Source organism: Labrus bergylta, chromosome 9 (assembly GCF_963930695.1).
Source record: "Labrus bergylta chromosome 9, fLabBer1.1, whole genome shotgun sequence".
Taxonomy (NCBI): domain Eukaryota; kingdom Metazoa; phylum Chordata; class Actinopteri; order Labriformes; family Labridae; genus Labrus; species Labrus bergylta.
In genome coordinates this window covers 3599303-3623766 of record NC_089203.1, presented here as the reverse complement: position 1 = coordinate 3623766, position 24464 = coordinate 3599303, and the positions used below count along the sequence as shown (strand labels likewise).

Below are 24464 nucleotides of genomic sequence, written 5' to 3'. Positions count from 1 at the left end.
TGAAAAAATGTTGGCAAGCCCTGTCTCCCTCTCCTTATAAAAAGCTTCAACATATAGCCTCTCCCTCTCCATAAAATTGTATACGGTCCACTTCATGAACCACCACTTATCGCTGGGTGTATGGAGGAGATATTGAATCATGCACAGCCAACACCTCATGTAGCCTTTCCAAAGAGAGAAACAGAGACGGAGATATAATGACTGAGAAGGAGAGACAAAGAAAAAGGAAAAAGAGGGGCAGTGTTTTGCTGAAAGATTGGCCGTCATTCATCAGTCTGTGAGCAGCATGGTGTCCTCCGTCTCACTCCTCCTGGTTATTTTTTGCCAAAGTGCCGCTTCTTTGATCAAGCCAACATCACAGAGTAGGAGACGGGCACACAGACATTGAGAGGGGGTTAATATTGGAACACAATTGACGGCTTGTCACTTTTAGCTCCTAGGCAAAGTAGAGTAGTTAGTAAGGTGCTGGAGAAAGAGTGGGGTACACGGCTCCAAGAGCGTTTTTAGTGCTAAATAAATGACTAGCAACTATGTAAATTGGTGTTTTCCTGGTGTGTGTGGCTGCTACTGGGATGTATTTATGAAGTGGTTTAGGAGTGCATGATGTACTGGTAATGAATTTAACACACCAAGCTGCGCACAAACACAGTTATGCTCTCGTTTAAACACGTGTGGAAGGGCGGCAGTACTCACCTGACCACAGGTGCATAACAGACTAGATGTTACGCGTATGTGCCTGACTGCAGCCCCACATCATTTTCACACTATTGTTCTCTACTCAACTGGGCCCGGGGAGGTGCCAGAGGGGACACCAGCCTATGAGCACACACTATGGTAGAGACACAGTGGGAGAGGGAAGCTCATTGTTGGCTGACTGATCTCCAGTTTCGCGCCGACAAGCCTCCCATGTTCCCTAGATTTTTTTTTTTTGTTGTTGTATTCCTGCCTGTCAAACACTTGCCTCTCAAAAACAAGCAGCTTCTACCTCTGTCATACAGAGGCTGTCAACATGGCTGTGAACACTTCGCTCCACATCACACCGAGCAGGTGCGATGCACAGAAACACACATAGAGATGTATGTATGAGCTAAATGGATGTACTCAAAGGGAGCTTAAACGCATGCAAGAGCTGTAAAAGCAGTGTTTACGGGGAAGCATTTGCATAGTGTTCATAGCACTTTCTGCCTCCTTCCCATACACACACACACACACACACACACACACACACACACACACACACACACACACACACACACACACACACACACACACACACACACACACACACACACACACACGTTTATAAGCTGCACTTTTCCCCCTCAAACACTCTCCAAAGGCGTTCCTGACTAAAGAAACAAAATGAAAGAAGGTTGATTGAGGCAAAACAAGGAAGGTTGTTTTTTTCATATTTCCTGTTTCAATAATTAATATGCATGAGTTTTATGGCCGCTTAAGATGCGATCAATTATTCATTAACAGCATGTTAATTGCATCCACAGTCGTGAATATTTAACCAAACACTAAATCAATGGGGTCGAATGAGCAGCAATATGGACATTTTATAAGCTTTGCCAAAATTGGGTTAGGCTTTAATGAAAACGCCAGAGAGCAGATTGAAAAGGGACAAATGTGACGGAAAACTTAAGCAAAAGATGGAAGCTTGTGTTTTTCGAAAGCAGGCGATATTTATGAATGCAGAATAGTAGATTCTGTGACTCTTTGCCTTTTTCTTCTGCTTTGTCTCTTTATTCTCATCTCCTCCTTTTTTTAAATGGAGAGAGTGTAATCTCCTCATCTCTGCCCACTGTAGGCAGCCTTTTTCACTCTCAAAGACTCCAGACTCCTTTGTCCTGGATCTTTGTGTACTTGTGTGTGTGTTTGTGTGATGTGTCTGTGCAGCTCCTGTGTGTGTGTGTGTGTGTGTGTGTGTGTGTGTGTGTGTGTGTGTGTGTGTGTGTGTGTGTGTGTGTATGTGTGTGTGTGTCACAGCGGTGTCTGGACGTTGACATTTCTCTGCTTGGATAACCATCGCGCCCTCTGTCCCTCTGTCCCTCCAGCCATGACGCAGGGTAATGTCACCTGTCAGTCTCAAACTCTTACTTACAACCGTTGCCCCCTCTCCCCCCCCCGTCCATCTACCTCACCCCCTTGGATCACAGCCCCACTACAGCCATCCTCTCACCCTGACTCTAACTGGACCTCACCAGCATTGGAGAAAAAAAATCCTCCATCTCCCCTTTTTCCTCCTTTTGTCTTCCTCATAAGACTCAATCTCCTCCTGCTCTTTCATTGCCTTATATCAAAATGTTGATCCCTCCCCCTTTACATTTGACCCCAGGAGCCAGCATATGAAATAGGAAGAAGAAGTGCTTGTAGTGAATTAGGAAAGTCAGGGGATGGGAAGTTGACTTTTTGTCTGGACCCCGAGTGCGCCTGTTTTCAATTACTCTCCCGGCATAGGCGGGGTGGAGGTTTATGCGTTATATGGGAATGTAATTGACTATAACTGCCCTCTTAACATTAACCAGGTGTACTAGCTGAGTGTGTGAGATTAGGCCCCGGGTCTTGGACATTATGGTGTGTGTGGGGACTTTCTGCCTGTGTGTGTGTGTGTGTGTTGTTGTTGATGTATTTATACCCTGCTCCTGTGAGGTGCTGCCCATTAGCACCAAGTTTAAATCTGACATTTCTTTCGTATGGGTTTCTGTGCACACATGTGTTTATGCGTGCATGCATACTCCCAGTACTTGTCCATTTGTGAACGTTTTCATCATGCATCTGTCTCTGTGTGTGTGAATAAGAATGAAAGGGAAAGTAAGTAAAAAAAAAAAAAAGGGCAGGATACAGATCCAGGCCGCTTCAAGGGGGGCCTGACTTTACAAGGACAAAGTCAAAATGGGCCCATTCACAAGGCTGACACACTGTGATTTGTATGTATAGTGCTGTGAAGCCTGCGGGGCACTAGCCCAGGGGCTATCACTGACACCCAGACCAATGCTCAAGCAGGGGGGGAGGCAGTGGAGGAGAATCAGGAGTGTGTGTGTGTGTCTGCTTTTGTGGGTGTATGTGTGTGTTGGGAGAGAAGCATCAACAGGCTGTCAATCAAAGCCCGGGCCACTGCCTGTCACTCCTCGATGGAGCTCGTCCAGGGGAGAATGGGAGTCCCTGAGACCCTAGGAGGAGAATGGGGGGAGGAGGAGGAGGAAGTGCAAGAGAGAAAGCAGAGCGAGAGACGACTGTCTATCTGTCTCAGCGACTCTGGCTTGATTTGATATTTGATACCAGTGCATGTGGCATTTGAATGCAAATCTATTTTGATTATCCCACGGTCTGATAGGGTTAAGAGGAACCTATGGGGGATACGCATGTATATGTATCAGAGACACACACCCATACAAAATGATAGCCAGAATAATTCAGAAGGATTATATTACTCACCAATTCACTCACATTAGGCCACATAAAGCAATATAAATATATTTAATCAGAATAAATATAATGCATCAGAGGCTTAAAAAAATGATTTATGTCTGCTCCTGGTTTAAGTTGTTCTTTTTATGTGGTGAAAACCTGGCAGTGTATGTATGTAAACATCCTTCACATGACTGTTTGAAAATGTGGGCAGGATAATTATTTTTCCCTGCATGCATGTGGAGGGTTGTGTTTAAAAGCAAAGCATGCCAAGTAGGTAGACGTACAGACAGACAGATAGACAGGCGGATAAAGCCTGTATTACCGCAGTATGGAAATGCGAGGCTCAGTTCCCTCCCAATTAGAGCAGTGACTTCTGAAATGCCATAATACCCATTAATTAGCAGGCTGCTATTTTCTCAGTGATATGGCTAATTAGTCTGCGAGGCTCTACACTATGTGGACCATTATTATTGGGTTGATGCCATGCAAACACACTCATCTAGGCTACACACACTCATGTTGGAGTTGATGCTGCTAACACGAGCACACTCTCGTTTGTATTTGTGGTGAAAAAAAAGGGGGACGAGATACACATGCAGAGCACATTGCAACAATTTCACCACAGCTGAGTGACCCTCGTTTAAGTGACACCATTATGTGTGTGTGGCAGCGAAGCAAAGCACGACAGAGCTAATGGTGAAGGTGGAAATGATAAGTTAACATGTTATAATATACTGATAAAACAGCAGCAGCGTCCGCCCCCCTCCCCGTGAGAAACATCAGGGAAACATTTAAGACCCCTGTAATGACTCGGCATGTGTGTGTGTGTGTGTGTGTGTGTGTGTGTGTGTGTGTGTGTGTGTGTGTGTGTGTGGTACTCTCCACCCACCCCCCCGACAGTCCATCAGTGTCTCCCGCCGGACAGACAGGCCACTGACACAGCACCACCAGGCTGGGGAACCTTTTCAATCACTCGCTCACTTTTCCTCTGTCAGGTAGCAGAAAGGCGTGATTGATCTGTTGTTCTTCGGCGGCAGTGAAGAAGTGAAAAGAAGTTGTGTTGAATAAAAAAAAAAAGAAGGTCTGGCATGTGTGACAACCACTTTCATAAGTTTATTAATCATCTTCATCAATAATGCAGCCCTGGACCTGCTGTTAGTTGTCATGCAGCTCATGTGTGTGTTTCCATGCATGTGTGTGTGTGTGTGTGTGTGTGTGTGTGTGTTCACACTCCTTGCAGCCCGATGAACTTCATAAGTGTCCCATCACCACTTTAATCAAATTACTTATGAACCAAAATTGACAGTTTTCATTAATTATAAAGGATTATTCTAATTGCGATTCAAATTTATTCATTTAGAACAGACGGCATTCAGTAATGTTTCAGTGAATTTGCATATTAAATGGAGAGGGTAGGCTATTAGCTATGCTAATGTATGCATGATTCCTTATTTTGTGATTGGTGGGCCATATGTAGCAGGCTGGGGGTGTGCAGGTGAGGAATCTAGAAGGAGCTGTAATATGTTTGATAAACACAGAGGGATGCAAGGCCAACACACACACATGTCCACACATATGCACACACACACACACTCTGTAGGAAGCCATACATATCTGCTCAGTATCAATCTCCCTCTTTCTCTTCCCAATCACACACACACACACACACACACACACACACACACACACACACACACACACACACACACACACACACACACACACACACACACACACACACACACACACACACACACTGTTTCACATGTTCTTGCTCTCTCCCGCTCCCACTCCATGCTTCCATATTCCTCCCTGAAGACCCATTGGTGGGAACAACTTTTCACCCGAGAACAAACACAGCACACTAATTAAGTTTCTGATTTCTGATCCTGCTGCATTTAGAAACATAACCTTGAGCCTGCGTACACTCACAGTCGTAGTTATGATTTAATACGGTGCTTAAATGGAACAAAAAAGAAAGAATTTTTGCAAGCGGCACATTCATCCCGACAATGTATGGGGCCGGTCGAGGGTTGACACGATGCTCTTTATCAAGCTATATATAGTGGATGCATTATGCATTAAGTTTAACATGCGCTTAAATCAACACTGTTCAATGTGACTACGTCAGGTTCTCAACTAAGGTACAGAGGAGAACAGTTAGGGTAAATGTCTACGCAGGGAGGTGCGCAGGCGGGCTTAAGCATGCAGTCACACAAACACACACACGGTCACACACACCCTTAGGCGCTGCTGCAGAATCTACCCCGGCTGATGACAGGGCCATTATTCACTGGTCAGTCCCATGAGGCAGGGTTTGGGTTGGACAAGGGGAGCAGAGCGTCCCAGCATGGCAGGACAGCGCTGAGGTGAGAGGGACCAGGACCCTTCATTACTCCTGTGGTCGGGGGGCCTGGAGCTTTCTCTCTCTCTCTCTCGCTCTTTGTCTCTGTCTCCATCAGATTAATGGGCCAGGCCCCGACAGAGGAAGTGTTTCAATCAGCACCGCCTGCCAAGCTTGTCCATCATCCAGACAGCCTCTTATTCATCATGGCTTTGATACACACACACACACACACACACACACACACACACACACACACACACACACACACACACATGCACAGATGTTTATTTGGTTGCATTTCCCCCCGGGTGCTCTGGTGTAAATCCAGGCCACAGGTAGAGATGTTATCAGCCTACAAGTTGTTGAAGCCAGCTCTCTTTTCCTCGTCTCTCCGCTGTTCCCATGCAGCAGAGAAACCCATTGCCTGTCTTTCAACGCTCCGGGAACGACTTCTCAGTTGAATTTTGAATGATCCTTTTCGGATGAAATGGATGAAACACAATTGGTTAAGTGTCTCTGGGACTTCTGTCCCCGAGCTGAGAGACTGGAGCTCTGGCTTCATGGAGAAGCGAGGAGCGATCTCTCCCAAGTGGTGGCCTATCCCCTGAGCGGCAAAAGGCACAGCCGCGGATCCTCCCCTGACCTAGCATCTCCCCCCCCCCCCCCTCCTCCAGGGTCCATTTGTTCTGAGAAATATTTAACAACGGGGCAAATTCAGCTGACACGACATGCACACACATCGAGCGGATACGGACGAGGAGGAGGAGGATGGGACGATGCACGGAGTGAGCTCGAGATGAATTTTTCAGCGCAGTAAGATGTTCTATTTGAATAAATCATGACACTTAAGATAGTAGAGGTGCTTGCTGCTACTTTAAAGCGTAGCACTCCAAAGGAATGAAGCTAAGGATGTATGTGTGTGATGTCCTCTTCTTGTCCGTCTGCTCTCACGTTCCTCTGTGTGTTTGATTTCATGTGTTTGGCTTTGTTTTATCAGACGTATCCAATGCTAGTGTCACTTTGTGTTCTCGATGTTTCTCTCTGTAAACTGGGCCACTGCAGCCTGTTACAGACCGTTGTCCGAGGGCCCAGGGCCAGGCCCAGAGACAGACCTGGTTCTGGATTATTAATGTCCCCTCCTCCCCTGTGGAGCCAAGCCCCCTTCCCCCACCCAGTGCCCCCCCTTACACCCCTGGGGTCAGCCTGCATGGCTCCTGGTGCAAGGCCCCCCTCATAAATCTCCCTAAATTAGTGTGTGTGTGTGTGTGTGTGTGTGTGTGTGTGTGTGTGTGTGTGTGTGTGTGTGTGTGTGTGTGTGTGTGTGTGTGTGTGTGTGTGTGTGTGTGTGTGTGTGTGTGTGTGCCTCCACACTTAAACGTGTGGTGCAGGCAGGGAGACAGGTCACCAGGAAAACAAGCCAGTCAGGCTCTCGGTTGAAGTGTCAGTGATGCATGGCGGAGAAAGAGAAAGAGTTGCAAAGGAAAGAAAAACGAGGCGAAAATGAAACACAAGGGGAGGAAAAGAAAACACACAAAGCCGGACCTGAGGAAGATATTTTGTTCTCTGACAGCACCAGCCTTCACTTTTACTTTGCCTGCCTATTTATCAATCCTTATTCCCCCTGTAACGTTATATTTACTTACAAATATTTACACTTCATTTTGAACTTGCTTCGGACTTCATAAGGATTGATTTCCTTAAAAAAAAAAATCTTAATGCTAATTGCTGGAGTGCAGGATCCCTCCACTTCTCTACCTGCCTAGATTAGTTCAGCATGTCCCACGGTGGTATAACCGGCGAGGGGAAGTGCTGTTGTGTCACTTAGTTAACCCTCGAGACAAATGGCTCCCCTCTGGAGCGCGGTGAATTACACACCTCATGAAGCATATTAGGAGGCAGACACACTGCTTTTTCTTCTGGAGATGATCTGTACGGCTGAAATGGATGGAGGGAGACGGAGAGGAGAGGGCTGAGTTATGGCATCGTCCACAGCCATTTTTTATAGCACATCAAGAAAAAAAACAGAGAGAGGAGGGGCGAGGAATAAAGAAGTGAGGCGCAATGAGACACAAAAGATGAATAACTAGAAGTACTGAGGGAGATAAAGCAGCAGAGCTCTGAAGTTATCTGTGTTACGTTTGACAAGGAAACAACTCTTTACCTCATTTGTTACTAATGTAGGAAAATTATTAGAAAATATAACAGAATTGTCCCTCGGAGGCTTCCGTGCTGTTAGCTAATCGCGTAGACAATCTTTATCACCACAGTAATAATATTTAGATGCTACAGGGATTACTTAAAAGTTGTGTTATAATTGCTTTCCTTGTTTTGTTTTTTATGGGCAGAGGGTGATTTTGTGTTTAATTGCTCCAAAGTGACAAATAACGGCCGTTATGATATGATGAAAGTGTGAGATCATTAAATTACTACAGCGACCGGCTGCATGTGTTTATTCGTTCATTTTCGCTGTTAGAAAATTTAACGCCACGAGGCTTTGAGAGGCCAAGCAGTTATTTACACAAATTCACTTCCATAGCCATTCCAGGATTTGGGGGGTAATTATGTGAGAGCAAAATGGTTTTATTTCATTTAATCCGGGGACGGCGCAGCAATTTGCAAAGGGGTAATATTTGTGGCTGTTGTGTTTGCACGATAAAACAGCTTGAAACCAGGGAGGGCCTCAAATACAAACAAGGTGGATTCATGATTCAGAACAAGGCTTTATGCAGGAGACATTAGACCAGCAGAAACCAGTTGTTTAGAGAAAGGATTCATGTTAGATTCTGCAACAGTATTTGTTAGAATCTTAAACATTACATGGGTCAGAGGTATGATCAGTAGTAAATAAAAATGAAAGTTCTGTACATCACGATTGGGGATGTCACTGAAGTTATTCTTGGGACCAATAGGACAAAGATTATGGGATATGTCTGACCAAAAAAACAATCGTGAAGCAATAAATGATCTTCTTTGTGGATTGAAATTTTTAGGAAAGCAATAACAGAATATAATAAGATCGGATATCGTCATCATTTGTCCATATTTACTGGTCAGCTGTCAATCAGATTATCTATAAATCCTTATGCTAATCTCTTGACTATTGCATATCATCACGCACTGCTCTCCATGCCCCCCCCCCCACCACCACCACCACACCCCCTCTCTCAGTTGATCCATGTAAATGTGTGCAGCGGTGATTCCAGTCCCTCGGCTCTCGGGGAGATGAGATAGAGTATACGGTAGAATCAACATGCCACAGTTTTGTAATGTTTCCGTGTGGCTGACTCCAGACACCTTAACTCTTGTAAATAATGAATCAGATGATCCAGGAGAGGGTGAGGACATGCTGACATGTGGCAAAGTGAATCAGGCATGCTGACTTTTCTGACTCACTGGCTACATTTTTTCCCTCGCTTTTTTTTTTTACTCCTTCTCTTTTTCTCCAAACCCAACTCTTATATTTAACCTCCTCATTTGGCCACCTCTGACTCCAGTGACCCTCCGTCTCCTGTATCCACTTATCCATCATCTGTCCATCATGACTACCTCAGAGGAGCAAGGAGAAGGACACATTGGTGGAAAGAGCAGAGTCGATGAATTAAACAGGAGGGGAGCCAGCCAGGAAGGTGGAGGATGTTGGACAAGTAGATGTAGTCCACAGCTGTCTGCAAGGCTGCTCTCTGACCCTGAGGAGATAAGAAAGTTGGGAGACCCTCAGCCTTTGGGGTCTGACCGCCACTGTGGAAAAAAAAAAAAAAAAAACCTCCAGCTCTGTGCTTCATGAATTATTGAGATATTGGCCTACAGCTTCTAAAATATACAGGAGGGTGGTCTGCCTTTTCCGTTTGGATTTCAAATACGCTCTACCTCGTCCTTCTGTCTATCTCTCTATCATTTTCTCCTCTCACTTTCTGCTTCCCCTCTGTCTCTATTCTTCCCCAGACTCATTGGGATTAGGCTCTCTTGCACCAGAGAGATCGTAAATCAGAAAACAAACAAAAGCAGAAGGAAAAAAAAAAAGAAAGCAGGAATGAAAGACAGTTTGTTATTCACATCATAAGAGGCTTTCTCTTCTTTACCCAGAGAACAGCGTCTACCACTAACCAGCTGTCATGCATTTAAAAGTTGTCAGGGATAAATTCAGCACTTCTTGTGTTACATCAGATGCTTGTAATGCGTGCAGCAGTAAAGCCGGCCCCTTGAAATGAGACAGAACTCTGATCTGTCCATTTATCTTCTTTGCTCTCTTTTTTTTTTTGTTTTTTTTTTCCCAGATGAAGCAATTGTCCAAGGCTGCTTACTGTGTTTCTCCTGACATGTCTCTCGCTCTCTCTTTCTCTTTGCGCCTGTGTGTGTGTGTGTGTGTGTGTGTGTGTGTGTGTGTGTGTGTGTGTGTGTGTGATGTATCCGCTCGAGCATGCTTGTATCTCAGGCAGTTGGCTCCAAACGCGCTGCCCAGTGCAGAATCCTAGCCATAACAAATGAACAGTGGGTAGAAAATAAGACATATGAAAGAAAAGCTGAGCAAAGGAGTGATTCTCTCTCTGGCTGCTGGAGATCTGTATTGTAAGCAGTTTCAGCTGTCAGCACTTCTTTGAGCTACCTCAAACGGAGGAGGAGGAGGGACGGGGGGGCGGGAAATGTTGTAGTTTTATTTCCCCCCCCCTTTTTGAGGGTTCCTGTTTATTTGTACACGGTGCTGTTTATTTTCTCAGTTCATTTGATATAGATCTTTTTTTCTTTTCAGACAGACAAGAGAGCAGGGAGAGTGGATGGATGTTCAGTACTGTAGTCTCTCTTAGAAAAAGAAGAAGTTATCAGGCTTTGAGCGACGGGGTGGGGCCAGGGAATAAATTGTCAGACGTCCACTTTCTGCTTTTCAGGCCTCCAGTACCCCTCCCACTCTTATACACTCCCCCCTTTCCTCACTCCCTCCCTCCCTTCCTCATTAAGTATTGATGTGGGTAGCCATACTTGCCATCTCAGCCTATTAATAATGCATGGCAGGTGCTGTTGATGTGGTCTCTCACACTGAGATTGAGAGAGGCAGGAATGGCAACACTGTGCTGCATAGTAGCTACAGCACAACCTCCGTCACACGCCTCTGCAGCTGGGGGGGGGGGGGCAAAGGGGGGGTTGTGTCTGCTGCCCCGGTGAGTTTATGGCAAGCTGTGACAGCAGCTCCGAGATGGATATACAAGGTAGCATCTTACTCAATATCCCTGGGCTGTTTTTACATCCCAAACTGCCTTAGTCATAAACAAGTGATGGATGAGAGAAGGAGAGTGTGTGAGCCCTGTCTGCGGTCTTATTCCTTTTATTTGTGTTTTGTGGTTTGTTGGAGTTGCTCACTTACACTAACTCATTTGTTTCTCTGTTCTCTCTTTCTGTGTGTGTGCAGGTTCTTCCTCAAGTTCTTCCTAAAATGTAACCAGAACTGCCTGAAGAATGCAGGGAACCCTCGAGACATGAGGCGTTTTCAGGTAACATTCAACTCTTCTCCTTTAATACACTGTGTGGATGTGCAGAGTTTTCTTTCTACAGAGCATGTATGATGACAGCGTAACCTCTCAGAGAAAAACAAAAAAACATGGTCCCCTCTCACACAATTTGCTCTCCTTGCTTTCCCAGGGATAAATCTCGGAGACAAAAGAGATTACCATACGCACTGCTTATGAATTAAATTCAACATAAACAAAGGAAGAAACATTCTTTTGTCCTTTTTAAAAAAACAAAAAATAATCATGTAAAGAGCTACACGCCCAAAAGAAGAAAAACAAAGGTTTAAAAGAGCTCTCTTGCATAAAGACTTTATTTATTTCTGTAACATCAGGAATACAAATACAAAAACAGCTCATTTCAGTCCACATGATGTGAACAATACACTTCTTCTTCATTACTAGTTCAACAATAGAGGTGACTTAAGCATCCCCATTTTACACTTCACTTAAAAAAAAGCCAACATATGCATGAAATATTTAATTAATTATAATGAAACTTTAGCTCCAAAATGTTCTACATATTCATAAAATAATATTTAATTAAAAAGTGAATTGATATATGATATATGAACAATGATCGTGTCATCCGGCTATCTTACATGTGAAAGTTCATTACTGAATTCTGTGGTGTTGAAAAGCATAGTTTAGCCCATTGTTTGGATTTTACAGCAGTTGTTATTTCTAAGCTATGAACTGAAATAACAACTGCTGTAAAATCCCAAAAATGGGCTAAACTATGCTTTTCAACACCACAGAATTTGGTAATGAATCTCTTAACACTTTTACATGTAAGATAGCCAGATGACCCGATCATTGTTCATTTATCATATATCAATTAACTTTAAATATTTTTATGACTATGTAGAACACATTCTCTCACATCTCTCATAAGCCCCTTTTTCATTGCCAGTTCAAAGTGGGACTTTTAGGACCCTGTAACGCGTCGTAGGATATGTAAAAGTCCTAAATGTCGTCAATGTAATACAATGGTGAGACAATTTGATCTGAGCTGCAATGAGATTAGTAACAGAGGTGAAACAGGGATGAAACGGCATCTCTGCAAGCTTCTGTCACGCCTTAACGCTACCAAAAATCACACTCTGGGACATGAAACCCTGTGGTGACTCTTTGAAAAGTACAAAGACGTAGAAACAGCAGATCTTCCTTTAGCCGTGGTGCAGACTCACAGTGTAGCGAGGTATTGGTTTCAGTGATGATGATTGACTTAAAGAATTTATATGATGAGGAAAAGTATGAAATATAACACTAACATTTTACAGGAAGTCATAATGACCTGTTCTGTAAACAACACTGCATATGTCGATGTGAGAGACAGGCATATTGAGTTTCCATGGTCTCCATCTGTCCCTGTCTCAGGTGGTTGTGTCGACTACAGTGAGCGTGGAGGGTCACGTCCTGGCTGTTTCTGACAACATGTTTGTGCACAACAACTCCAAACACGGCCGTCGAGCTCGGAGACTGGACCCCTCAGAAGGAACGCCGTCCTACCTGGAACACGGTACTAAACGCAGGAACTAAAGTTCTCTTTGTCTTCCTCACTTTCTTTCTGTCTGTTCAACTCTTCTTCCCCTCTCTCTCGCTCTCCCTCCCTCGCCCCCTTTCCCCCCCCTCCTGTCTGGCTCAGCACTCAACCCCTCCTCTGTCTCCACTCTATCCCTCTCAAACCCGCTCCCTCGCTTTCTTGTCTTATCTCTCAGGCTGCTTCCTCCCCAGATTCTCACTTTCCTCTCCTGTAGGGTTTTTAACTAGCGCTAAGAGAGGAGCGAGTGGTAGCTGGAGCGAGTCTCTTGTCTCTCCCTTGTGGCTTGCTCCCCTCAGGTCTCTGCCTCTGGGCCTTCTACTCTGCCTCGTATAAGCACTATGTGTCTTATGAGGTCTGTTCTGCTTAAAGCCAACACTGGCTTTATTTCCTCGGAGACCTGCTTTTATCCTCCAGCCCTCCATCACTCCCCATCCCTCAGGTTTCAAACACACCCATATACGCACACATGCACACACATACACAACCCCACAGTGTGCACAGTCAGACCCAAACCTTTAATACTTCATAATGACATGTGCACATGATTTAGGAGCCAGCACTGATTCCCAACTCCCTAATCCAGTTATTTTCTCATTTCGATTTCCCAGACATTGAATAAGAGAAACATATTTTTTTTTTTACTTTGAGGAAAGTCAACCTCAGGGTTGATAATGACAAAATACTAAGAAGGGATTTACATGACGGCCTACAGTAGATTGCATTAAGATTGAATGTTGTGGTTAAGTCTATCTAATGACTATTCTCTAGAGGTGAGGTGGACCACTTGTCCCTGAGACTGGTCTCACAGGCGATAGAGAAAGTTCACAAAGACGAGACATATTGGAGACGTCAGTGAGACAACAGAGAGAAGAGGATGAACAGTATACGCTAACAGATGTTCACTGTGTCAGAGAGATTTGTTTGGGAATTTCCTCTTCTCTGTTCTCCTGATGGCTGAGGTTGGATTGAGGAACAATAGAAATGAAGGAAGACAGAGTGGGGGTTGGAGATATGATGAGAAGAAGGGGTAAAAGTAAATGATTGAACACAGAAAAGATGAAATGATGAAAAAAAAATGTTTCTTTTTTGTTGTTGTTGTGTGTGTTGAGTTTGTGCGCAAGGATACACAACTTTTGGGGGGGGCCCATTTCAGGCGGTAATAGATGAGCAGTGCATAGAGTTGAACAGATGGCACCGAGGAACACCCCAAAGTATAATCCTATCACATGGATTCACGTTCCACCATCTGGTTAATCCACACACACACACACACACACACACATACATGCACACATGCACATGGAGCGCACATAATATCAGCGGCTGTGAAAAGGAGGCATCTTAGGCCATGATTATGGCCACAGATTGCTGCTTGGTGAACGTTGATCTCTGCGGGCGTATCGGGGAGGCTAAATATCAGTCCAGCTTGTTGAGGGAGGATCAACAGAACAGGGAGTCAGGCGAAGAGCAAAAGGCCTGGCTTCGGGGAGAAAAAAAGTCAGCCCAGTCTAAAGTGGATTATGCCGCTTTACAGAATTACAGCATGTCTGACAAGCTGCATATCTGTTAAGGAGAGGAGATTTAGCTTGTACAAACATGTATTTTCCCCCCAATGCTGTTCTTTTCTTCAATCACATCCAGTAATCTCCAAGCAGATAAGGTCCAAAAGCACATTGAATACCATTTATTGAAAATGTGCTTTATTGTTGTTGTTCCATGTACTTTAGTTGGATAAAACATAAAGAATATGCTTTAATAGAAAAACAGCGAAAGATTACAAAAACGCATTACAAACATCCACGCACAGGGGCTGAGATGACCCTGTCTGCGGGCGCTGAGATATCTGCACAGATATACATGGAGCGTCCCCGTTGAGCAGGGAGCTAAGTGTTTGCTTAATGAAGGGCGGTGTATTCAGAGGGCAGAGCTACTGTTGGCTCTGCTCTGCTCCCCCGGTCGCGTGGCCTTTGATCAGACACTCAGCACACCTGACATTTACACGCCTGCACGCTTTGCCACGTGTCATAAAACAAGCGCGCCGCCACGGCCCTCACACACACACGGGGCAGGGGTGATGTTTAATAACGGGGGTGTGTGTATAATCACTCTGATTAGTATTCTTCGCTCGCCCCCCGACCCCTGGGAGAGAGGTGTGTGTAAGAGATGAAAAGAGGAGAAGGTGACTGTACATGGAGCTGTACACGGCCTTTATGGGCTGTCATTAGCTTAGTTAGCATCTAATCTATTTTCTGTGTTAATTTCACAGCGACCCCCAGCATCAAAGCCATCAGCCCGAGCGAAGGTTGGACCACAGGGGGGGCCACCGTCATCATTATCGGGGACAACTTCTTTGACGGCCTGCAGGTCATCTTCGGGACCATGCTGGTCTGGAGCGAGGTTAGTTACCATCTGAAGGAACGAGTGTATGTGACCATGTGTGGTTTATGTGCCTCTCACAGTTTCACACAATAATAATATATTTATTTCTAAAGTGCTTTAAATCAAAGTGCTGTATAAAGCAATACAGTTTTAAAAAAAAATATAGAAACTTAAAACAATTAAAAACACACTTAGACTTTCAGGAAAAACATACAGAGATGCAATGTTTACATCTTTTTTTTCAGTCTGGGCTCATTTTAAAGAAGTCACTGTCTGTCCCTGCTTACAGGTCACCGCCTTGGCATCATCCAATCTCTTAGTTTTTATAAAGCACCGAGCTATACTCTGTGACACTGCCAAGCTCTCATTAACAGGAGGAAGGAGAACACTTCCTTTAAAAATGGCGGCAATCTTTAGCGTGATGATGAAATAAGAAGTTTAAGCAATAGTGCCTTTTTTCTTCTCAGATCATTTCATTGGAGCCTTTTAAGAAGTCTTACGAAGTGAAAGTAAAAAAAAACATCCAATGTTAAGAGTCAAAAGATATATAAATTGTAGGTAGAAGAGAAATGTGTTTTTCTTTCGCATCACTTTAATTAACTTGTGACCCCATTAAATGTACAGTCTTTGTATCCCTAGGGAGGGCTCTGATCCCCGAGTAGGAAACTTCTGTTGCGAAGGAGCGCTGTTATAGTCAATTTATTAAGCTTTTCTAAAAGTCAGTCTTCATCTCAAAGTTTTCTTGGTAAAGTGCCAAACATTAGCAGAATTCAGGTTTTTAAAGCTGAAAGATTTTTGTCAGTTCTGTGTTTGACTAAGACTTGAAAAGAGAAAAACTCAGACAAACTAAAGGTGGTCTCTGTGTCATGATTGTTTCAGAAAAAAAAGTAAGTAGAAAAAAAAAACAGGTAACTGATCAAATAAGAAGCCCATGAATTAATAATAATAAAAATGCAATTAATTGCAACTCCACTGTAAACATACACAACCTGCGTTCCCATTCCCTTCCTCAGTCTTTATTGTTTCTTCTCTCCTGTTCGTCTCCACCTGTCTTTTATTGTACTACTATCTGCTTTCTTTGAATATGTGCGCACAGTACTGTATGAATCTCTTTGTAGGGAGCATCTGCCACATGACTAAAATGTAAATGTAGTGTATGTGTGAAATTGAAGGTCAGCGAGCATTGCAGCTAAACAGCTTTCTCTTTAGTAAAGGAATAATTCTATAAAAAGCTCTTATATTATCTCGCTGAGAGGTGATCGAGGCCAGACAATGGTAGAATGAAAGCATAGCTAAGTGAGCAATAAAAGGGACAGTTAATAACACACACACACACACACACACACACACAGAGGAACACACACAGAGGAACACACACAAGGCTCTGGCAGCAGCAGTGATAGCTTTTGAGCGCTGCTAGCTTTGCGTGCAGAAAAGGAGCTCTCAATAAGGTCTCATCTGTGTTTTGTCTTGTTACCATATTCCTTCAAAGACCCTTCAGCACACACACACACACACACACACACACACACACACACAGACATGCATGGCGAGTGGCTCATCAACCACACTAAGTGAGCCTGTTTAAGAGACAGCGGTGCTTTAATGTTGCTAACATCCACATCCACAGTTGACAGACACAGAGACAGGGGCAGCAGCAGAGACGGGCGGATTATACGTTTTCCTCACACTGTGTAATAGACGTATGCAGAGGAAGCTGTGCTTTATTCATAAACTGATAACTGCTTTTGAACCCCGTTAACAGAGCCCGTGTCAGCACTGATAACCATCCTGAAGCCTCACAGTGACATTGCCTCAGGCTACGAGGCCACCTGAGGGCTTTGGCGCTAACGCATCATTTTCAGGCTGATTATACAAAGAAAGAAAAGTCAAAAGCTGAAAGGAAAAGGTCTCGGGCGAGCCCAGAATAAAGTCCCTCGAGCTCGTGTTTGGATGTGAAGTTTCATTGCATTAATTTTTTTAATGCCCTCTCTCTCTGGCTCTCTGCAGCTGATCACCCCCCATGCCATCCGTGTGCAAACTCCGCCCAGACACATCCCTGGAGTGGTGGAGGTCACGCTGTCTTACAAATCCAAACAGTTCTGCAAAGGCACACCTGGACGCTTCATCTATACAGGTACCGGCTACACACTAACATTTACTAATGACTCTCATTAGCACTTTAATCTACGGGGATGAAGTCGTTTCCACCTATATGCTGGTTTTCTCATTAAATCTTTATTCTCTCGTTTTTTGCGGACAACTTTCTTTGAGAGCATTGTGCACTTATATCACATAGACAGCTTCAAATGGCTCCTTTCAGTTTTTTACAGTCTTTATATCTGATAAGAGTACCTGGTTCTATACAATGCTATTTTTCTTCACTTTTTCCAGAGGGAAAAAATGTGCATGCTAAACAACTTGAAATTCAATAAAAGGACTCAATAGTTCAGTGAAAGGGCCTGCTGATGAGAGGAGGAAAAGTGTTTGCCCTCTTTTATGAAGCAGGTGAAGGTCAGGAGGAGGTTTAACCTTTTTGATTAGTGGGATTATTGAGTTTTAACCCCATCGAAAGGCGTGAATCACAAAGGAAGAGTTTTCCATGAGCAGAGTGTGATTTTTGTGACTGTGAGTGCAGGAGCCTGAATAGCTGGAGCGTTACATCAGAGCATATCAGCACAGAGTTATAGCCGTGTGGTGAAAAGAGCGGTGGAGAGAGCGAACGTGAAGCGGTGATTAACCAATGTGAGGCCACGGGTTCCCCCGGGGAGATTGTGAATCACATAAATCTGTCTGTAATCTCAACCACTGATAGACTTAGGCTGTAAGCCCCGGCTGGAATTGCCAACATTTGACAAAATCACAATTGAGCGACGCGTGTGCGGAACATCACTGCTGTGCAATTTTTTCTGCATCTTGTGTATCATAATTGCTATGCATGGACAGAATCCATGTCCATGGGTCATAATCATGCCTCTGTGCTTGTGTATGTATGGGGACAGGCTGCAATAGGCTGCCTGTGTTTGTGTTTGTTTGTAGGGAAGTGTAAATGTTCTCCAAGTACACACAGGCGCACTTTGACGAGTAACTGCATTAGTAAGACAGAGGGCAGATGGGTGGGCAGCCTTTACCATGCCAGAGCTGTCCAACAGCACACACCCTGCCAAACCCATAGAGCTGTGTGTGTATACGTGTATGTGTGTGCGTGTGTGTGTGTGTGCAGCGTTTTAATGTGCCAGACATGTGGGAACCGTATGCATAAACGCCCTATCTCTTCCAGCCCTCCACTCTTTCCCCTTGTCACATTCACTTCTTCAAAACTTGCTTCTTTTGGATAGACTCTCCCTCCTCTCTCTCTCTCTCTCTCTCTCTCTATCTCTCTCTCTCTATCTCTCTCTCTTTCTCTTTTTTCCTTTTGGCTTCTACGGAGGCACAGAGAAGAATCTCAACAGGTGAGAGGTAGCAAGAGGTCATCCGCTGGGAGCTGAACACACACACACACACACACACACACACACACACACACACACACACACACACACACACACACACACACACACACACACACACTCTGTGATGCTACTTGCCAAGCGCCTGCTGCACCTTCACGGTGACACAGTCAACCATGACGAGGCATAGATCCCAGCTCCACTCTTCACACACCGCCATCGCTTTTTTTAACCCTCAGCGGGGTATTTGTACTTCTCCCATAGCGTCTTTATCAGGTTTTTTTTTTTTTTAAATCACTTTCACGCCCTCATATCGAAACTCTCCTGGAACCTTTTTACACATCTTAAATGAGAGGCGGAGAGCGAGGATGACGGATATTTCAGGCGTAGATGAGAGTGAGGATGGGAGTGGTGGATGAGGAAGGAAAAAGGGGGGGAGAAGGATTGGGAGGAGAGAGGGATGCAGGATTACCATGGGCCATGTTGCCCTCCTGGGTCTGTTTGGCACCAGTTTGAGCCCAGTTGCCAGTGGGTACTAATCATGGAGGATTGGCAGCACCGCGTGGCAGCTGGCAGCTAGCACACACACACACATCAACACACACACACATCAACACAGCGCCACACCCGCAGACATGCATGTACTCGTATATTACTGTGTGCACGCACACATGCGCACATTGAATCACATCGGGGACAGCTGGCATTGCTAATCAACTTCAGCTGAGGAGAGGGAAGCGAGCAGCTCACAGACCTAATTAAGTCACTGCATCCCCAATATTGCTGCTACCGCTACTCTGCAAGCATACCCCCCCCCCCCCCCCCCTCCTCCTCTGCATGATCATTGATACTTCACAAACCACCCGTCGTTGGATGGTAACATCTCAGCTGTAGTTCAGGACGGAGGAGACGAGCAGGGGACTTTTGGTACAGAGGAGAAGCTATTACAGTAATGTGTCCTCTGCCGTCTCTGAGGACTCCTCCGCCATTAGACTTCAGAAAGCTTCAATTAGACTCATCAAAGGCAATTAAGCTCTCCACTGATAAGAATAAAAGAATGTGGTTTTTTTTTCCGTTCTCTGCTCTTCCTCTGTCTTTTTTATCCCCTTATCCCCCCTTCTGTTCCTCTCTCTGCCCTCTGCCTTACCCACCTCTGGGGCTGAGAGCTCCCCCTAATCCCTCTCTCTCTGTCTCTCTCTCTCTATCACTTCCTCTCTCTCTCTCTCTCGTTATCAGGTCATTTCCTCCCCCCCTGTACAAATGCATATCCATGTTTGGTTGTGTATCACCTTTTACTGGATTGCTGTCTTTGTAACATTCATCAGAGCTGCTCCCCCTTTTTCTTTTCTCCGTGCAATATAGAGTGATAATACTCTCTGCCACTAGGGTCCCTGATGTGTGTGTATATGTGTGTGTGTGTGTGTGTGTGTGTGTGTGTGTGTGTGTGTGTGTGTGTGTTTGTGACATAGGGATACTGGCCATAGATTGGGGGGAGTTGATGAATCACCCTTGTCGTTCAAAAGGCAATCCCTCCCCTCCTCAGTATGCAGCCTTGTCTGCTTAGTGCTTTCCACTACAGCTTCTGCTGATATTAAAAGGCTCTGCTGGCTCACATTAAGGCCGGCACCGAGCGCGGCAACACGCATCCACACACACACACACACACACACAAACATTAGGGGTAGTTTTTCAGCGCTGAGTGCAGATTAGGTGTGTAGGAAACATCACTCAGCCGCTGAGAAGAGCAAAGGGAAAAAGACAAAAGTCAAGAACAGAATTTAAACCAGGTGGGATGCTGCTGACATTTCTCTCCGTCTCTCCTCTTGCCTGACTCTGAGCTCCAAATGAGTTTTAGAAGTGGAAGGAGGACTGTCAGTTGTCTGTCATTTCTATACAGTACAGACAGCGTAGTGAAGGGCAGAGGATGTGGGCACAGACGGTGTTGTAAGCATGAAGACGCTCTGTAAAGTTTACATTCATTTTAACTCCACATAGTGACACACTCTGACTGGGTTTTTGTTCAGATTTAGAGATTAAGAACTTCAAACTAGGAACATTTCTCATGCTCACATTTTGGTGCAATTTGTGAGAAAATACACAAAAAAAAGTGAATAGATTGACAGATTATTCTACATTAATATGCACAATGGATACACCTGCAATCACACACACACGCAGCATGTAGGCATATAGCAATAAAAGTGGGGTGCAACCACAAGCCGGTCAATTACTCGTCTTGCTCCTATTTGTGAATGCTTCTTTTATTGAGCTTGGGTGGAGGCCTGCTGTTGATTAAAACGGCTGGTCTCCAGCTGGAGAGACAGGGGGGCCAGCTGAGATAGCTGCACATGCTCACGTTTACTGCACACAGTCTTAACAGTGAGGAGATTCACACCTCTATTTGAGATTGAGATTAATTTTCTGCACCATGTGGCTTGTCTCCCCTCTTTAGCAGCCTCCGTTCTTATTACAGGAGCATCTGGTCCATGATGATGATGTAAATGAATTTCGAAACACAGATGATTTTACACCCCACTGAAATGAGCAGCGTTCACCGGGGGGGAATGATTTCTTATGTGTTCTTATACCTTAATTCAAGCGCACACTTTTCCCTCCACATTTCCCAAGATTTGCATTCTCCCGGTGAGGATCCGTGCTGTCAGGTATTGTTAACTGTCGACATGCACTTTTTTTTGCAAAAGATAATTAGAGCTTAGGTTGTAGTAGCATCCACACCTCCATTGATTTTACAGATCTCTTAGCCCGCCCCCCCCCTCCTGCCTCAGCCTCTCCCTTCCTTTAGGAGCAAAAAGCTCCACTCATCTGTTTTCTGCGTATGAATTTCCAGCCATGCATTAGTCTCCCTGACATGTTCAAGCGATGCTTTATTTAGCTTGTCGGATTCTGCAAATAAACGCAATCTCTGGGTTTATGGAAAAATGGATAAAAATTAGATTGTAAGGTATTGATCTGGATTGTGAGTAGTCAGTGGGGGTGTTGTGTATATGTGTGTGTGTGTGTGTGTGGGGGGGGGGGGGGGGGGGGGGTGGCTGGCTCTCATCTGTGTGAGGGGGGGGAGAAATGAAGCCGTAATTCAGGGCTATTGAACCCCCTGCCACTGGCGGCATCGATCGCAAGGCAGCGCTTATGAGATCACACCTGAGCACTGGAGACTGCAGGGGGAGGGAGAGAGGGGGGGAGAGACGGAGAAGTGGAGAGTGAGAGAAACAGAGGGTTGTGATATGATCAGCTCCTTACCCAGCGTCTGAGGGCCTGTTAAGGTGTTAACACCAAAGCCTCAGAGCCAATTACCTAACCCTGCAAGTATCCTACGCCCGACACGGGGGGGGGGAGAGACAGGGTCTGCCGGACACTTACTGAAGTTTCCCCTTCCTCCTCCTTCTCTTCCACCTTCTTCATCTCCTCCCTCCTCCTCCTCTCTGTGTTTCCAGGACGCCTCCACCGTGCTGACCTCTCAATTATCCACTAGCCCCCCCCCCCCCCCCCCCCCCCCCCCCCCCCGCCTTCCACCTTCTCTTTGCGACCCCAAACCTCCACTCCCCCCTTTCCATTCCTCCCCTCCAGCTCATACCTCCAGCACCCCTCCACCCTAGTCCCCCCCCCCCCCGCACCCCTTCATACACACTCCCCCTGCGGCTCTGTGGGTTATTATAGTGAAATATGAAGCGGTGTGGATTCTAGGCTTCATGAAATTTCCATGAGCATTGATCTGATCTGATGTGGGTGATTGCTAGGTGAATCCCTCCAGTCCAGGGCTGTTGCTCATCTATTCATTTATTTATGGCAGTTATGTTTTACTGGCTTTGATTTGCTCTTCTGGAGAGCGACAGCTAAGGATTATAAATATACCTGTATGGGAGAGTGTGCTTTGAATCCTGGAGTGTATACTGACACCGACACACCACTCCTCTTTCAAGGCAGATGAGTTTTTCTTTTTCTTCTAATACTACATTTTGTTATAAATTGAGATAATTAAGCGTTCATATAAGAGCATAAAACACAAAGATAATCCCCAAAGAGACACAGCAAGGTGGTTAGAGGTGCCATTGTCCCCCCCACATACTCCTCCTCTGCTTTATGGTCCTTGAAAATGAGCCGAGACAATATCACTTCCTCTCTCAATTACCTAAAATAGTCTCTTTATTTGTAATAGGGGGTATCTTGTGTACGTCTTGGGGTTTTCATGCTATTGTTCACTCGAGGCTCATTTGGCACATTGTGGGGAACTGATAAAAAATTCATCATGAAAAACAAAAGCCTTTGAGACGAAGAGAGAGGGGATGTTGTCGGAACAATCCCTTCCTCAGACTGCGGGCCTAATCCAGGGCAAATCCTCCTTAAGGCTTTACAGAGATCAGAGAATACGGAAGTAATGTCAAATATTTGTCCTCAGAAATAATTCAGAGTTTATTTGTTGCATGTGATCATCACATTGTTTTGGCTTATTTTATCAGTGGACCAGCTGGCCTGTAATAATGTGTGTCATTCTTCTGAAGTTGAGCCCGCCCCTGGCATCTCTCTCTCTCTCTCTTTCTCTCTCTCTCTCTCTGTTCTGCCTTTGCTTCCAGCTTTTCACCTTTCCTTTCTTTTCACTCTTATGGATTACTGGAACGCTCCGCTGGGAGAGCTGCCCAAATACGTTTGTGTTGCCAAAACAGAGCATCACCGACTCTCGCTCCATCTCTGCTCTCTCTTGCTCTTCCTTTGGTGTGTGTGTGTGTGTGTGTGTGTTTGTGTGTGTGTTTGTGCGCGCGGCTCAGGAGGCTGCCGTGGTGAAGTCACTAGAGGTCCAGCAGGACAGCTTGTACTCATAGCCTCTAGGGGCCCTTTTTTTTTTTTCTGGGGGCCGCCTAGTCAGCCTGGCTGCTCAGATGTGAGGCGAGCGGGGCATCAGCCCTCAGGAAACGTCCAAGCTGCGACCCACGGGGGAAACAGACGGACGGGACAGACATATATACAGGCAATCCTCACGCACAAGGCTGCTTCTGTTTCATGTTTTACACTAATACAAGTATAAAAAAAAACACAAGAAACACAGTCTGTACAGTAGCAGCTTCATATAGAGAAGAAGTCAAGACAGTTATCAGTGTGTGCGCATTTACTCCCCAGGCAGCCCACAAAGAGACACAGGGGGGCGGAGGGTAAAAGACAGAGAGAGAGAGAGAGAGAGAGAGAGAGAGAGAGAGAGAGTACATTAGGAATGAATTATGTGGAGAGAGCACTTATCCAACAATCCTCCTCTGAAGTGTTTGTACTATAAGCCTCAGATCTTCATTGTATTTATTCTAATGTTTAAATATTCATGGTAAATCTTCTCATATTCAATTACCGCAGCACGACCACAGCATGCCGAGAGAGAGAGTGCTTTCTCCCTGCCGCTGGATGATTTGACTCTGCTGTGCGTGTCTGTTTGTGTGTGTGTGTGTGTGTGTGTGTGTGTGTGTGTGTGTGTGTGTGTGTGTGTGTGTGTGTGTGTGTGTGTGTGTGTGTGTGTGTGTGTGTGTGTGTGTGCAACATCTCTACATGTGTGTGTGTGTTTCTGTGTGTGTGTGTTTAGCTGGTTCCCCGGAGCGATCAAGCCTTTGTTATATTGGAACCAGGCTCTGTAATTGCTTATATTAGTCGCTGATCAACGCAAGACCACAGGACAGACACACACACACACACACACACACATATATATATACACACATACACACACGTATACACTCCGCCTGATTCCTGACAGTCTTTTTATTAACCACCAAAGCAGGCCGACAGAGAGAGATTCATTACATCACAGGCAAACAAAGACACACACCAGACTT

General features: G+C 45.2%; 1 protein-coding gene across 3 annotated transcripts in view; it reads left to right on the top strand.

Annotated features, from left to right (window-relative positions):
* Positions 1-24464, top strand: part of ebf1a (EBF transcription factor 1a) — a 58159-nt gene that overhangs the window by 19662 nt on the left and 14033 nt on the right. For all 3 annotated transcript variants that reach the window (XM_065958520.1, XM_065958519.1, XM_065958521.1), the window contains exons 7-10: positions 11166-11247; positions 12643-12784; positions 15075-15205; positions 17198-17324. In XM_065958520.1, the coding sequence (XP_065814592.1) occupies positions 11166-11247; positions 12643-12784; positions 15075-15205; positions 17198-17324 (482 nt within the window). The remainder of the gene's footprint in view (positions 1-11165; positions 11248-12642; positions 12785-15074; positions 15206-17197; positions 17325-24464) is intronic.